Below are 15,363 nucleotides of genomic sequence, written 5' to 3' on the forward strand. Positions count from 1 at the left end.
GTGAAATTTCACCAAAATCAGTACGATTTAACAAAAAATAAATAAGAGGTTTCATTGAATCTGCATTTTCCAGCAGAAAAATGTTTTATCAAAAAATTTTCGACCAGCTTGACTACAAAAGCTGTTTTCTGCCTCTTCTTGTCACTTGTAATGTGTAAAAATGTCCAGACGAGGTCTGTGTTCAACCACTTTTAGGTCATCCACATGCCATAACTCAAACCATGTGGTTTCATTTACGGAATGCTGAGCTGGCTGGAAAGTTTGATCACCAACGATGAAACAATAATGCTTCTTGGGTCTCTAGCACTTTTCATCTGAGGACCTCAAAGTGCATTACAAGTGTTAATGAAGGATTGCTAATCAAGCAGCTTTTACTCAATTTATAGGAGCAAGAGTTGCAAGATCTGCCTCAACTGAGGTAGGTATGCATGTGGGGTAGGTATTTGGAAGGGGAAGCCGGGTGGGCAGGTCAATAAACTCCTCTGGTTCCTCCTCCTTTCCAGCAAGGAACGTGTGAAAAGGATACATAGCATTACTAATGGGCCACCTACTCCAATGTGCTGGCTCCTGGTTCAGTGCAGCATAATGTCACCACACAGAGGAGTTACACTGTGTGTGCAAAACACACCCCGTCCGTCCTGACACCAGCAGAGTTACAGCAGCACTGATCCAGTTTAGAGCAGAAGAAGGGTGGCTATGCCCTATAATACCCATAATGAAAATCTAGTGTCGTGCAACCAGGCGATCAGGCCCCACATCTCGGGCATGGGCTCCAGGTTGGGCTGGGCCACCCCAAACAGCTTTGGGGAAGCTGCAGTTGAGGTCCTTCCTGTGTCTGTTCTCCCAACCACCCAGGTCCCCCCTGGCCCAGTTGCTCTTGCAGGCCAGGTCAAACCATTGTTGCCAGGGGAGGTTGTGAAGGCCAAAACTATACTAGGGTTCAAAAGAGAACTTAGATAAGTTCATGGAGGATAGTCCATCAATGGCTATTAGCCAAGATGGTCAGGGATGCAACTCTATGCTCTGGGTTTCCCTAGCCTCTGACTGCCAGAAGCTGGGAGTGGACGACAGGATGGATCATTTGATGATCACCTGTTTTGGTCATACCCTCTGGGGCACCTGGCACTGGCCACTGTCGGAAGACAGGATACTGGGTTAGATGGACCTTTGGTCTGACCCTGTATGTCCATTCTTAAGTTCTTGTGTTTTGTGTTCTTGTGATTTAGAGTGTTGTCAACTCTCAGGAATTTATCACAGGTCTTGCAATATTTGAGAAAAACAGTGAGGCACCCTCATAAAATGCCATGACACTTTTCGTAGGCAATACTTGAACCCCAGGCTGAAAAGCCCTGTTCAAACATGGTAAGAGAAAGAAAAACACCGCGCCAAAGACGTAAGTATCTTAATCACTCTTGCCTGCATGTTGCTGGCAAACATATCTGATTTAGCATTTTGTTTATACACCTGTATTTCCAGTAAACATCTCTCCTTTAAAACAAAAACTGGAGGTACACACATATATATCTGCTGGAAATGGTCCCAGTTACATGCAGAATTTTCCATCAAATCAGCCAAATAAGAGTGTGGTAGAGACAGTCACCTGCATTCTGGATTATTGTCACAGATTATCTGCATTACAGCAACTCCCAGAGGCTCCAATCAAGGTCAAGGCCCCAGCAGCCTGAGAGAGGTTTAAATCCCTTCTTTGTGTCAGGCAGATGGGGCCGGGGGGGGTCTTACACAGGGATCTCCCACTGCCCAGGTTAGAGTCATTCTAACTCTTTTGCTGGCCCAGTGAGTATTTAGTTATTCAATTATTTAGTTCAAGTTGAACAACTCCAACAGGAGAGATGGAGGGAACCCCACTCAGAATATCCCTGTTCAAATCCCTTCTCTTCTTCAGACAGAGTGGGGACACGAACTGGTGGTCTCTAACCAGTAGGCTAAAGGTTATAAGGGAACTTCTTCCCCTGACTTGCATAAATCTAAGTGGCCTCTGAACACGCCTACCAGATCGGGCCCTGCGGGTGATGGAGCGCTGACCTTCCCTCAGGTCCTGGCTTGCTATGGGGCTGAGGTGGGAGAAAGGCTCCTGGGTGTCTAGAGGGAGGCAGTGGTGCACTCAGAGGCAGAAATATAGGCACCAAGGGCACTTCTGCTGCAAAAACGGAGGTGCTGAGCAAGCTGAGGTGCCTCCGGAGCAGCAGCCGAGCCGGAGTTCTGTGGAGGGCAAAGGCATCTAAAAATGGGATTTAGGCACCTAAATCTGGGGGGTCAGGCACATAAGTACCTTTTTGTGGATTGGGGCATTGTGCTTGGGGCTGTACCTATGTGACCCACTGTTCAGTGTGCGCTGTACACCTGCCTCTAGTAGCTCATCCATAGTGGCTGTGAGTCTGCTACAGTTATCAGCGAAGGCCCCAATCCTGCAAAGTGCTTAACTTTGTGCTTAACTTTACACACTGTGAGTGGTCCCATATGAGCTAATGGGATGACTCACAGTGTATCCAATCCACCTTCCAGAAAAGTCAACAGAGAGACTGTCACTGATCTCAGTGGAGCTCGACAAGGCCTAGAGTGAAAAATTAAACTCATGAAGGTAGGACATGAAGTAACAGGCATAATCTGCAGCAAAGAAGATTTAGGTTAAATATTAGGAAAAACTTTCTAACTCTAAGGATCATTAAGCTCTGGAATAGGCTTCCAAGGGAGGTTGTGGAATCCCCATCACTGTAAGTTTTGAAGAACAGGTTGGATAAACACCCATCAAGGATGGTCTAGGTTTACTTGGTCCTGCCTCAGTGCAGGTAGCCGGACTTGATGACCTCTCAAAGTCAGTTCCAGCACTACATTTCTATGTTTTTATGTCTCTGCAAGTTTTAGGGCCGGATCCAATGCCCATGGAAGTTAGTGGAAGCCTTTCTCCAGTTTTGGTTTAACTGGTCAGGAAACAGAATTTCTGTTCTGTGGGAAAGTCCAACATTTCGGGGAAGAAAACTGTTTTGATTCAGAATGAAAAGGCAACATTTTGAAACTTCCTCTGGAATAAAAATTCTGAAAAATGTTGCTTTTGATACTGTTGAAATCTTTCATTTCTATATTGTTGTTTTAATTCAACTTTTATATTATATTAAATATTAGTGGTGTATTAGATTATATTTGTATGTGTTATATTAAATATTTGAATATAATATAAAAGTCAAAACAAAAAGAATCTTAACAAAGCTGCAGATGCCATTAGATTGCAAATTCCTCAAGGAAAATGAAATCTGGGGTGGGTCAGTATTAAGAAAGGCCAAAGCCTCTACTTACATTAAGCAGAAAATCCATTAACACAACAACAACAACAAAAACTCTACCCCAGCCATTGTAGTAGATGCAGTAAAATCATATAGTGAGAGACACCCTCTGCTCCCAAGGAGCTTTCCATATAAACAGACAAGGCAAACAAAGGGTGGGAGACAGGAAACACAGGGGACATGGCTTGCTCAGGATTACACAGCAAGTTATCAATAGAACGTGAGGAAAGAATTAAGGTCCAGCGCCCACTCCACTGTTCTAAACTCTATAAAGCTAGAGAGTAGCAGCAAGCAGTGGTGGATTTTTGGGGCGCCGTTGAGAGCCGCGGACCCTCCACCCAGGGCTAGCCCCAGACCAAATGGAGGCCCCACCACCACATTTGTTCAACTTTTGAATACCTTATTTTTTTATTGCATTTGTAGCCCATTTCACAACTTGGATTCATGATTTGCATTCATGATTTATCCCTGTCATATAAGATGATAAATTTGCAAGCTAGGATCTGCACATCTATATTTATTCGTGCCATACATAAACAGATAAAAAAATTAGTTTCTTCTAAGCTTATGGAAACCTTTTAATTTTAAGAATAACTGAAATATACTAACATCAAGAAATTGAACTGTACACCAACATTGGGTGGACCCATGGGTGGTGCGTAATGGAGGCTGGGGGAGGCTAAACCCTCCTTGCCCTCCACTAATGCTCCCCACCATGACCGCAGTGAGGCTCAGGGCTCCTCCAGGCATCCAGGGCTTGGGGCAGCTCGGGTGGACAGGTGGGCCTGGGGGTGGCTGCGTGGACCGGTGGGCTGGGGGTGGCTCAGGCAGGCTGAGGCTCGGGGCAGCTTGGGCGGGCTGGAGCTCCTCCAATGAGGGGCTTGCGCCGTGGGGGCGGGGCCTCGGGTAGAAGGGGTGGGGCAAGGGGCTAGCCTCCTTGAGCGGGGGGCTCACTCACTGTCCAGGGGTGGACCAGTATTAAGTGGCATTACAGTAGGTGACAGGCTTAGACTGTTAACCCTAGTCCTTTATTTCAAAAGGTCGCTTTTCTCACCTTTGCCCTCGTGAACTGAAGCACAGGGTCAGAGAGATCCGAAGCCTGGTTTCGAGAGAGAAAACAGCCAGCCACGTCAGTCTCTCGTCAGACATCGTCACTCAAAAATATGTTTTAATGAGCCTGAGCGTCGAAATGGAAAATGTCGTTCTCAGAAAATCTGGAAGGTTCCACGAGATTCTACAAAGGCCCAGAACATTCTAGGCGGTTAGTGAAAAATGAATCCACACATGGAATAGCTGAAACATGTGACTTCAAACTTTCTATATTCCCTTTTGCCGCTAACCACAAAAACAGCCCTGAGTCCAGCTCCCCCAAGTCCCATACCCCAGGCAGTCAACCTGGGTCACACTCGCCCCTAAATCCGGCCCTGCCTCCATCTGCCCTGGGCGCTGTGGGCAAGGGTGCCCAAGAGCAGCCTCCAGCCTGTCCCCCCACTTCCTAGCATGTGCCACCCAGGGCAGGTGGAGGGTCTGGAGCTCTCCACAGTGGTCCAGGCTCCCAGCGGAAAGAGGCTGGGGCTGCGCTTTGTGGCGGGGGAACTGATCACTTCCTTTGCCACGAAGTGCAGCCCCTGCCACTGCCACTCCATGCCTGCCCAAGGCTACTACACCTATGTTAAAAAGTGGGTGGGCCATGGCTCCTCTGGCTCCCAACATCCCTAGACCCCCAGGGTGTGGGGAGCCCAAATATTGTTTGTGTCCAGGGCCCCAATAAATCTTAATTCACAGGCAGCTCCCCCTATATTCCAGGAGCTCCCAGAAAGCCTGGTGCCACACCATCCTACTCACACCATGCAAGACCTCATTGAGCCCTAGATGAGTAAGGCCAGGGGCTTGGAAGGAATCTATTTGCAATAGCAAAGCATAGTTTTGTAAACTCAGTTCCGTACTTTTGTTTATTTATATTCTGATAGTGCCTAATCAATGATGGCTCCATTGTGCTAAGACCCTGTCCCAGATAGCTGGTGGGAGGTGTGATTCCCTCCTGGGTAGCAGACATGTGCTAGCTTTGCTCAAGCTAGCATGCTAAAAATAGCAGCATGGATGTTGTGGCATGGGTGGTGGCTTGGGGTAGCCCCCTAAATCCAAGCCTGTCTGATTCCCAGGTCCAAACTTGGGCAACTAGCCCAAGCCACAGAGTCCGCATAGCTATTTTTAGTGTGCTAGTGTGAGTCTGTATACCTGTGCTGGGAGTCACACCTCCCAGCTGCAATGTAGACATATCTTAAAGCAGGGGTTCTCAAACTGGGAGTTGTGACCCCTTAGGGGGTTGTAAGGTTATTACTTGCCCGGTCGTGAGCTGTCATCCTCCACTCCAAACCCTGCTTCGCCTCCACCATTTATAATAATGTTAAATATAAAAAATGTGTTTTAATTTATAAGGGGGGGGGTCGCATTCATAGACTTGCTGTGTGAAAGGGATCACCAGTACGAAAGTTTGAGAACCACTGCCTTAAAGGGCCTGATCCAAAGCCCATTGAAATTAATGGGAATCTTTCCACTGACTTCATCTGACTTTGGCTCATACACTACATCCCAAGGCATGCACTAAGCGCCACAGCGGCCAGCCTCAGTGCTGCCTACTCTCATGACAATCTCATTTTTCTTAAAGCCTCAGCTCTTGGAGTCACGTGATCACATGAGAATTTCCTCTTTCTTTTTTTTTTTTTTAAAGTTTTTAGCCCTCATGGTTGCAGAGCACAGCTGTGAAGTCGTGAGATCTAAGGGCTCAAGGATTAGAAAAATCTCATGATTCCTAAGGCAGTATCGTGATTTTTTGAAACACAATTTCTGAGTTTTGAATGGTTTGGACTGGCAATTCTGCTGCCTGTGTGGAGCTCATTGTAGGATTGCAGTGTAAATATTCAAGACCAAAAAAGGGGTACAACACGGAAGCAAGTCTGAGGGCTCCAATCCTAAAGCCTTTATCATAGAATCAAGAGTATTAGGGTTGGGTATTAGTATTAGGGTTTATGCACTCATCAATCCAATGAAATCAGAGGGCATTTGAGGTGTGCCAGGACTGCAGTCCCAATCCTGAAAAGAACTGAGTACCCAGCGATCAGCACTTTGCAAGACTGGGCTCACAGTGAAGTTCCCCAAGCACCATGCCTTGCTTGGGGAAGGGGGCAGAGGAGAAAGTGGCTGCTAATATAAAGGCGAGACAAGGTGATCTGGTGGTCGCATCTGGCCTTTAACTCTGGTGATTCTATGAAAAAGAAATAACAGAATAATAAATAATCAGTTTTGTCAACCCCAAACAGTCATAAACCAGGTTTCAAAAAAAACCCATGAGATTGGCTTAAAAATCATGAGATTAAATATAATAAACATTGGATTCTTTTTATTTGCCTCCTGACTTCTGAGCTTTTGTGGCACAGTCAGGTTGTCTTCACGCTTTTCTCTGCCGTCGGGAAGGTGAGCAACTTAGCTTTCATTAAAAACAAAACCAAAAAAGAGTGAGATTCTCTCCAAATCACATGCTCCCATGAATGAGGCTTTTAATGAACTCCCCCCCCCCGAACATCCTGAGACTTACAAGAAAATCGCAAGAGTCCCACTGCTTGAATATTTATTATCGTTACAATGAAGTTTGTTTTAGAAAAGCAAGGCTAATGCAAACAACTAACATGACTAAGGTTAAGGCCCAGCTCCAGTTTTCCCAGCAGAGCCTGTTTGTTTTGCTTAAGCAGCTGGCTGACTGTTTAAGGAGGCTGAGTATATAAACTCCTACTAAGTGGGGGAGACGGGGGAGTCAGGAAATCAGCTCCACTGGAAAACATTACTGGGTGCTTTGCTCTTCTCTTCTGGCCAGGGTGATGTCCCTCTTGCGGTTTCTATAGGGTACAGAGAAACTACAACTCCCAGGCGCCCTTGCGGCAAGAAAGTGAGGGACGGAGCGGAGGTGATTTCTTTATACTAATTTATTAATCAAACCCATCAGCCTGCAGCCCAGGCTCCATCACCTCAGCCACCCAGCCAAGGGGACACCGAATAAGGATGACAACTAAACGCACCATCACGCTTTACTCCAACCCCCCAGCTCCTCTCCTGGTGCATTCTGGGAATTGTAGTCCATCTCGTCGCACTGCTGGCTTGGGCAGCCACTTGGGAGAACTACCACTCCCAGAACGCCATGCGACAGAGCAGATCTGTTGCTGTTTAAAAAAAAACCCAAATACTCTTTGATGTCTACTTTACTCGGCTGCTGCTTTAATTTTGGCTCTGAACACCCTCAGCTCCCTTCCTCCCCACTAGCCTTTCCCTTTTTTTCATCTGAAATCTATCGTGGAGGCGGAAGGGAGAATACTTCTGGGGATTAAGGGGTTAAAAAGAACAGCTTTGTGGAGAGGATGGGAAATCACCCATGCACCATCTCCCCACTCCAACTCCACCCACCCTGAGTGGAGCAGAGACTTCCTGTGACAGTTCATTTCCTGGTTGGATGGAGCTGGAGGAGAGGTGGGGGGTTGGAGTCAGATCAGCCCTGTAATGGTCTCTGGTTATCAGCTGCTGTTCGCTTCCTTTAAGTGGCAATGTTACCTTATAACCATGTTCCAGCCAAGGCCAACAGAGAGGTTGCAGCAATGGTAACACTGTGGCCAAGCTGCTAGCTCCAGCCTATTTACAGCAAAGCGCTGGGACAGCCGCCCCTTTAGCACCTAGGTGTGTGTGTGTGGGTTACATGGATTTATTATCTGCCCAGGAAGAGGTACATCATCTGTCTATAGTCAACTGCTTGTAATGCTTTTGGGGGCTGGGTGATTAAGGGCAAGATTTTGTGAGTTTATATTTAGAGGAATGGTGGGAACATCTGATGAGGATTTTATTAATTTTTCTGATTATTTGCCAAGGGTTTGTAATTGTTTGTCCTTCTTTGTTTTTATGTGATCCTTACAGGTCTAAATCTGACCAGCTCTGCCTGCCAGGAGGGAAAAAAAGCATCTGCCCTACTTAAAACAAACAAACAAATCACCACTAGCAGTGGATTATTTTTTATTGGCTGGAATCAAGAAGTGGGGGGGAGGGATTGGACCTTGACAACAACATCACCTTTAATCATAATACAATTATTTCTCTGGAGAGATGAAGAAGTTTTTTGACTCTCGTCGAGATCAGGGCGGTTCTGGCCCTGGTTCTGGTACCAGTGGAGGAAGTGGCAGTAATACAGTGGCAGGGAGTGGGTACATTGGCAGGGTGTTCCATATTGGGAGATACCAGGTGATGGTGGATGAAGTGCTGGCTGAAGGTAAGATCGCAATGTCTTTATTTTTCCTTTTGAAAGCTGTTCCATTTACTGTGAAGAGAGAGGCTGAGGCCTTTCTTTAATAATCCTTCCGACCCCCAAGATTTCATTGTCCTGGAGGGGTTTGGGATCCGATGGCATTTACAGCTGACAGCTTTTCTGTTTTTCAGATATGTAAATCAATTGTGGGTAGTGCTGATTGTTTTTAGAAATCTAAAAGGAGAGTATAAAAACAGCAGGGACTAGATTTTTCCCAGCTCAAAACTTGGAATGCTTTAAAAACAAAAATCATGGTCCATTATAGTGGGGGAACACTGCACCTATAACAATGGAAAGCAATGGTCTTTCCTCCTAACTTTCTTCAGTTAGATTCCTCCTTTCCTACTTTAGTCAGGAGGATACACTGGAGTAAATATCCCCCCTTGTTTATAGTGCATATTTTACAGATGGAGTAGGGCAAACTGCTGGTTGGGGTATGGGATTGTCTATGTATGTGGGGCTACTGCAAAGAAAACTAGGATCCAGATTACATGTTTGGGTTGTAAAGTGCTTTTAAAAAAAAAAAGAGGGGGGGGAACCCCCAGTAAGGGCTTGAAATCCTAAAGGTGTTTCTAAACTAGATGTAAAGTGCTTGTAACATAGAAAGCTGATGGGTGTGTGTGTGTGTGTATAATTTTATGTTTATCACTATTACTTTATCTGGAGCACTGCTGCTGTAACTAGAATGTTGTGTGTCCTATGCTTAGGCACTCACAGAACCTTCTGAATGTTTCTCACTAGTAACCTTACCCTCGACCTTCAGAATAATGCTGCCTTCCCCTAGACCTACACATAGGCCATCCTTTGCTCAACATCCTCTGAATTTTCAATCAGAGCAGTGTTTTGTTAATTGTACGGGGTTCTGCAAATGAATTGCCTGGAAATGGGTTAATAGGGAGAAGGAAGGTGGTGCATCAGAACTGGGTGGAAGGGGGGCCTATGCCAGCTCAGAGAGCCCTGGAAGGGACTGTATTTCCTAGGTCCTGTCTCCTCCCCACCTTTTCACTGTGGTGTCTTGGAAATCTATAATCATCTCTTCAAGTCCTGGTTGATCTGTAGCTTCCTACCTGAGGGTGACTGAAAGGCTGATTGTGGTGCAGGCTCGCCATTGACTATGAGATGGGGAGGAGGCCAAAATGTATCATCCAGAACAACCCACAGACTGGTAGCAAGGGTGATTTTGCTCTAGCTTGGTGAGGCACTAACTTGAAATATATGGTCTGTATCTGTCTTAGTCTATTTTTTTTTTTTTTTTTTTTTTTTTTAAGGCTCTGTTTGCAGTGGGAGCCCGGGAACTGGGCTAACTACCACCTGGTCCTGCTGTCATTACACACACAGCCTAAAACTTGCTCTCTGGCCTCATCCCTGTAACACAGGGGAAAAATAGACTTCTTTGCTGATGAATAATCACTGTTGGCAAGTCCTGCCCAGGATGCTGATAGCAGCCTGAAGAAAGCTTCCATGCTCCTGGAACCTCTCGTGATCAGCCCTGATGAATTGTATTTGTATGCATTTCAGTTAATCTGTCTTGTAGCCCATGCTTAAGAGCTCTGGGATGGATGGAAAAAGAGAGGATTTCCCCCTTGCCATGCTATCCTGATACCCCTGTTCCTGTGCAGAATAACCTATTGCTGGCACTCCTTTGTGAATGAGTGCTTGTGTGCTGAGAGCAAGGCTCAGGATTTAAGGACTCCTGGGTTCTAAACATGGCTTAGTGGTTAGGGATGGGACTGGGACCCAGGATTTGACTCCTGGTCCTGAGTCTGCTGTCGACCTGTTTGCACAAGTAAACTTGGCACAACTAAGCCTGTAAAATAGGTCTGATACATGCCTTGGAGCAAAGCTACAGGGATGTGAGAGGAGTGAAGTCAGTTCTTCTGTTGGATGCTGGTGCCTGGGTTCCTTCCCTCAAATGGGCCCATTGCTACAACTGGTCAAAAATCCCTAAGGATGCTGAGAGCATTTCCTTTTTAGTGCATATGTTAAAGGCCTTGCTGTTCACCAGCCCACTTAATGGGGCATTGGGCTAGTGGCCCTAGAGATCATGCTGCTATGGGGGAAATAGAGATCACCCTCCCTAAACAGAGGGTACAGCTGAGGAAATCTGGGTCACTTGGGAGGCAGCATAGATCAAACATGCTGCGGCTTTACATTTTTCCTGCCTGCTGGCATTGCATTCAGTGTGCCACTGCAATGCTCAATCAGGGGTGTTAAGGAAGCGAGTTGCATTGGCAGTACTAGGGATCTGGAGAGCAGCCTAGCAACCTGGGCCTTGAGCTGGTGCAATCTGGATCCATCTCGGATGGAAAGCATGCTTGTACCCATATGATACTGGTTGCGTGTGCTCGCTTGGCAATTTTGAAAGAATGAGCCCAGAGGCCGCCTCCTTCTCTGCTAGAGGAAGAAACCCATTAGGTGGTACTTTCCAAGTGGAGATGAACTAAGATGTTGGCTGGGGTAAGAATACAGCCTTCCCTACCCATTGCTTAACTAAGGATGTCAAGTTGGTGAGGTGGCACAAGGCACAGAAAGTGAAAAGCAAGATGGAATTTTTGCAAAAGTGATGAATTATAGTCAGAAATAATGAATGGTGGGTGGGTGGGTGTACGCGCCTTGCAAACTCAAGGAACTAGTTTAACCAGCACTGTTGGAATTCAAATGGCAGGAGACTTCCCTCTGCTTAGTGGGACTTTTTAGTTGCCCTCTCTGGATCCTGCTGAAAAACTCTGCTGAGGATGACTTATCCCTGGCGCATAAAGGGACTCAGGAAGAGACAGTACTTTGGAATGCACCCAATGGCAGATATTTCCAAACACTATTTTTTTCTGCCCCGCCCCCACCCCCACCCCCAATCCACCATAAAAATGAGTGTGTTCCTTTCCGTATACAAATTCTGTTTGGAAGCTTGTTTTCCTGCAACAGAGAGTCTTGTTTTTTTTTTTAATTTGGGAGTAAGGTAGATGGGGTCAGGAATTTGGATGATGTTAGAGTACTAATACAAATACCTCTGTATTCTATGATTAAAGTGAATTTAAAGGATGACTTTTTCAGTCACTCTAGGAATAGGGTTGCCAATTTTGGTTGGACGTATTCCTGAAGGTTTCATCACATGACATAATCTTTAAAGATTAATCTTTAATTCCTGGAGACTCCAGGGTAATCCTGGAGGGTTGGCAACACTATCTATGAACAGCCATCTTTCTTTAATCCGAATGAGGTGTTGGGCCCAGTTTTTGAAGAGACTTTCTCCACCAAAGTTCAAAGGGTTAGATACTTCAGAAGGCTATGCTGTTTCTTTTGGAACCCTTCAAGGCCTAATTTGAAATGAGTGAGGTCAGAATATCTCTCCTAAAGTTGATGAGCATTTTTTGCCACTGATGTTCATGAAGCCAGGATTTCTCCGTGGATGGATCACAAATGGCAGCTAATGAGTCCCACTAGTATCCTGTTATCAAAAAAAAAAAGGACAGTAGAATCAAGTGCAGTTCATCTCTGCTTCTAAGGGTATGGCTACATTTGGAATTTCAAAGCACTGCTGCGGCAGCGCTTTGAAGTGTGAGTGTAGTCAGAGCGGCAGCGCTGGGAGAGAGCTCTCCCAGCGCTGCATGTAAACCACATCCTTTATGGGTGTAGCGTGCAGCGCTGGGAGCCGCGCTCCCAGCGCTGCTGCCCTGATTACACTGACGCTTTACAGCGCTGTATCTTGCAGCGCTCAGGGGGGTGTTTTTTCACACCTCAGTTGCAGCGCTGTAAAGTGTGAGTGTAGCCAAGGCCTAAGACTGGAGCTAAACGTAATGGAGATATGACTGTAGTGGGAGAGGGTTGGGATGGTAGAAACATGTTTAAAAGGGAGTAACAGAGACTTGGAAAGAAGTTCGTGTCTGTGCTACTTGCGCCTCAGATTGCGAGTGGCCTGCTTGTACCTAATGGCTTAAGTTACCAAGGGCCATATTCTGTGCTGTTACCCCTGTGTAACAGAGGGCTGAATTTGGCCAAAGATGTGTGTGCATATTGGCAGGTTCATGTCATCATAGCTAACCTCCCACTTGTCCTTGGCTGCTTTTAGTCTAATGTTAGAGGCGACATTTCTTCCCATTCTATGCACGTCTGCTTTTTAAAACTTCTGTGTGTTGATTTATTTTCCTTTCTAAAATTGATTTTTATAAAAGCAGGCCAACTCCTCCGAGTAACACAACAGTTTTTGGGCTCTTCACTCAAATTTTGCAGCCACTTCTGGTGAGAGTGAATGATATGAATTAGATTTTCCTCACTAAAGTATAGGTACTAACATTCAGCGATAAGGAATATAATACCTATGGAAATGTGCTGTTGCAACAATTGAGTGTAGACTTCGCAGGTTTTGTATTTTACTAGATTTTAGAGAAACAAACCCCACAAAAGGATATTTTGTTGCTTTTCACCTTTAAAATCTCTCTATAGAGAAGAGCTTTGTAACTTCTCAAGCACCATTGTGCAAGTAGCATAGACTCCCCCTTATTCAGTTTAGACATCCTGTCTTGGATGAAGTTTTTTGAAGACTTGAGCAGGAATTAAAGTAAAGCCCAACTATTTCTGATTGAGACTATTTGTTGTCTGGTATTCAGAGTTAGCTGAATTTGGGTGTTTTTGGATTGCAAACTAATCCCTTTATCTACCTGAAGTGGGAAACATGCCTGCCTTTGTATATGTACAGTATGGGAAGCAGTGTGGTTGAGTGGATGGGGCGTTGGCTGGTGTCTGTTCTAGTGAACAGCCTTTTGAACTTTGATATCATGAGCTAGAAGCTTGTGACACGAGATGGACATTCTCTCCCCCCCCCCCCCCCCCCCCCCCGCACCAGGCGTGAAAGAACTACACAACTCTAGTGAATATGTAGCTCCAGGAGCTTGGGGACTCTCAAGTGGCTTGTTGGATGAATTTTACAAGAGCTTAGTGTTTCTTTGCTTTTAGCACAACTTGCTTTGGCCACTGGCAATCCCTAGATATAGTCAGGGTGTTAGGGGAGGTGCTAACGGACTTAACTGCTGAAGGCGTTCTAAACAAGATTTTCTGTGCACCATGCTGGTGGAAAGGTGCTTGTTAGCCCTGGAGACTGAAATTCTCTCTCCCCTCGTGTTTATATAGTACCTAGCAAAATGCCTGCAGGTATATGGGATCTTGGGGAGCAATTACCACACAGGTGGGGTGCCAATTAATTTCGTTATTAAAGGGAAAAGGAAGTGGTGGGAATTTAACAATGAAATACGATGGGATGGGGTGTATAGGGTGTTTACAATAGACAATGATGGGGGGGTTCTTATTGAACAGAGTAGGGAGTTCTAACAGTGGGGTACAGTAAGTGGGGTTCAGCACAATGGGATACAGTACAGTCAATAAGCGTATCAAAAAGAAATGCAAAATAAAATGGTAGCTTCTACAGAAAATGGTCAACAATCTTAGATAGAATGTATTAAGTGGTTAGTGGCCTTATACACAATGTAATACAATGGTATCAATGCAAATACAAAGTATATCAGAAAAGTGGAAGCAACCAATGGGGTGTTATAATTACAAGTAAAATGTGAATATAAGTGAACTTATGCAATGTAACCGTATAAAAGAAAAGTAATGACTAAATTTGTGAGGCTAGGATAGCAGATAATCTGTCAAGGAACAGGAGGGGGGGGAGTGAATGATTAGTGGCAACTGATGAGAGGAGAGTGCGGCTGGAAGCAGCAGAGAGACTCTGAAGCCCTGCAGGGTTAGGACAATGAAGCAGCGTGATGGTGATCTTCGGTAGGGGAGGGACAGCGGAGAAGTGTGTAAAAAAGGGCTAGAGAGAGGTTTAAGCAACAAGCGGACACCAAAAACAAAGGAAAAAAAAGCGGCCAAGGGTTTGGGAAGTTTCACAGGGGGAGAAGCAGCAAGGGGTTTGGGAAGTTCGAAGGGTGATGCAGACATGGGGGGGGGGAGGGGGAAGCAGCAAGGAGTTGGGTAGTTCGGAGAGAGTGCAGATGCGGGGGAAAAAGCAGCAAAGGATTATAACAGGGAGACACGGAGAAGCACACAGAGGGGGAGATTGGAGTGGGGAAAAACCAGACATGAATTCAAGCAGCAAAAACCTTGTCTACAGAGTCGGAGAAGTGCACAGAGGGGGAGACTGGAGTGGGGGAAAAACAGACACGGGAAAGTTCAGGGAGAGATCGGGACAGCGGGAAGACGAATTTAAGCAGCAAAAACCTTATGTATAGATACGGAGAAGTACACAGAGGGGGGGGATTGGAGCGGGGGTAAAACAGTCACGGGAGAGATCGGGACAGCGGGAAGACGAATTTAAGCAGCAAAAACCTTATCTATCTTAACCGACTGGGCAAAACAACAAACATCACAATTCTAAGCAAAACTATAACAAGCAACTATACGGAGCAACAAAACAATAAACTATAACAAGGCAGGTGAACTTACAAGCTCTACAATCTTAACAAACTATGACTTATTAAACTAAAAAAAACAAAACTTATGGTGCACCTTATGCTATGGGGAAGTCACAGAGGGCAGAGTGGTATGTGCCCAGGATACAGCTCCCAAGGAAGCCAAGGGATGGTGGCTGAAGCCAAGGGATACAGCTGAAAGCAAGTAGCCCCGAGGCAAAGTCCACAGGAGCAGAGCTAAGCAGCAGCACAAACTTATTTTTAGCAGCAAAGCGCCGTGGAATTTAAGAGAGGTTTTAAGACACAGGCCAAG

General features: G+C 45.7%; 1 protein-coding gene across 18 annotated transcripts in view; it reads left to right on the forward strand.

Annotated features, from left to right (window-relative positions):
• Positions 1 to 7,532: 7,532 nt before the first annotated feature.
• The window catches only part of AAK1 (AP2 associated kinase 1), a 137,718-nt gene continuing 129,887 nt past the window's right edge, over positions 7,533 to 15,363 (forward strand). For 6 of the 18 annotated variants that reach the window (XM_050939850.1, XM_050939855.1, XM_050939858.1 and 3 more), the window contains exons 1-2: positions 7,534 to 8,067; positions 8,256 to 8,604. In XM_050939850.1, the coding sequence (XP_050795807.1) occupies positions 8,442 to 8,604 (163 nt within the window). In that variant the 5' untranslated portion in view covers positions 7,534 to 8,067; positions 8,256 to 8,441. Of the gene's footprint in view, positions 8,068 to 8,255; positions 8,605 to 15,363 lie in introns of all 18 variants that reach the window. The other 12 variants (XM_050939856.1, XM_050939860.1, XM_050939861.1 and 9 more) reach the window with 7 other exon arrangements.

Source organism: Gopherus flavomarginatus, chromosome 2 (assembly GCF_025201925.1).
Source record: "Gopherus flavomarginatus isolate rGopFla2 chromosome 2, rGopFla2.mat.asm, whole genome shotgun sequence".
Classification (NCBI taxonomy): Eukaryota; Metazoa; Chordata; order Testudines; family Testudinidae; genus Gopherus; species Gopherus flavomarginatus.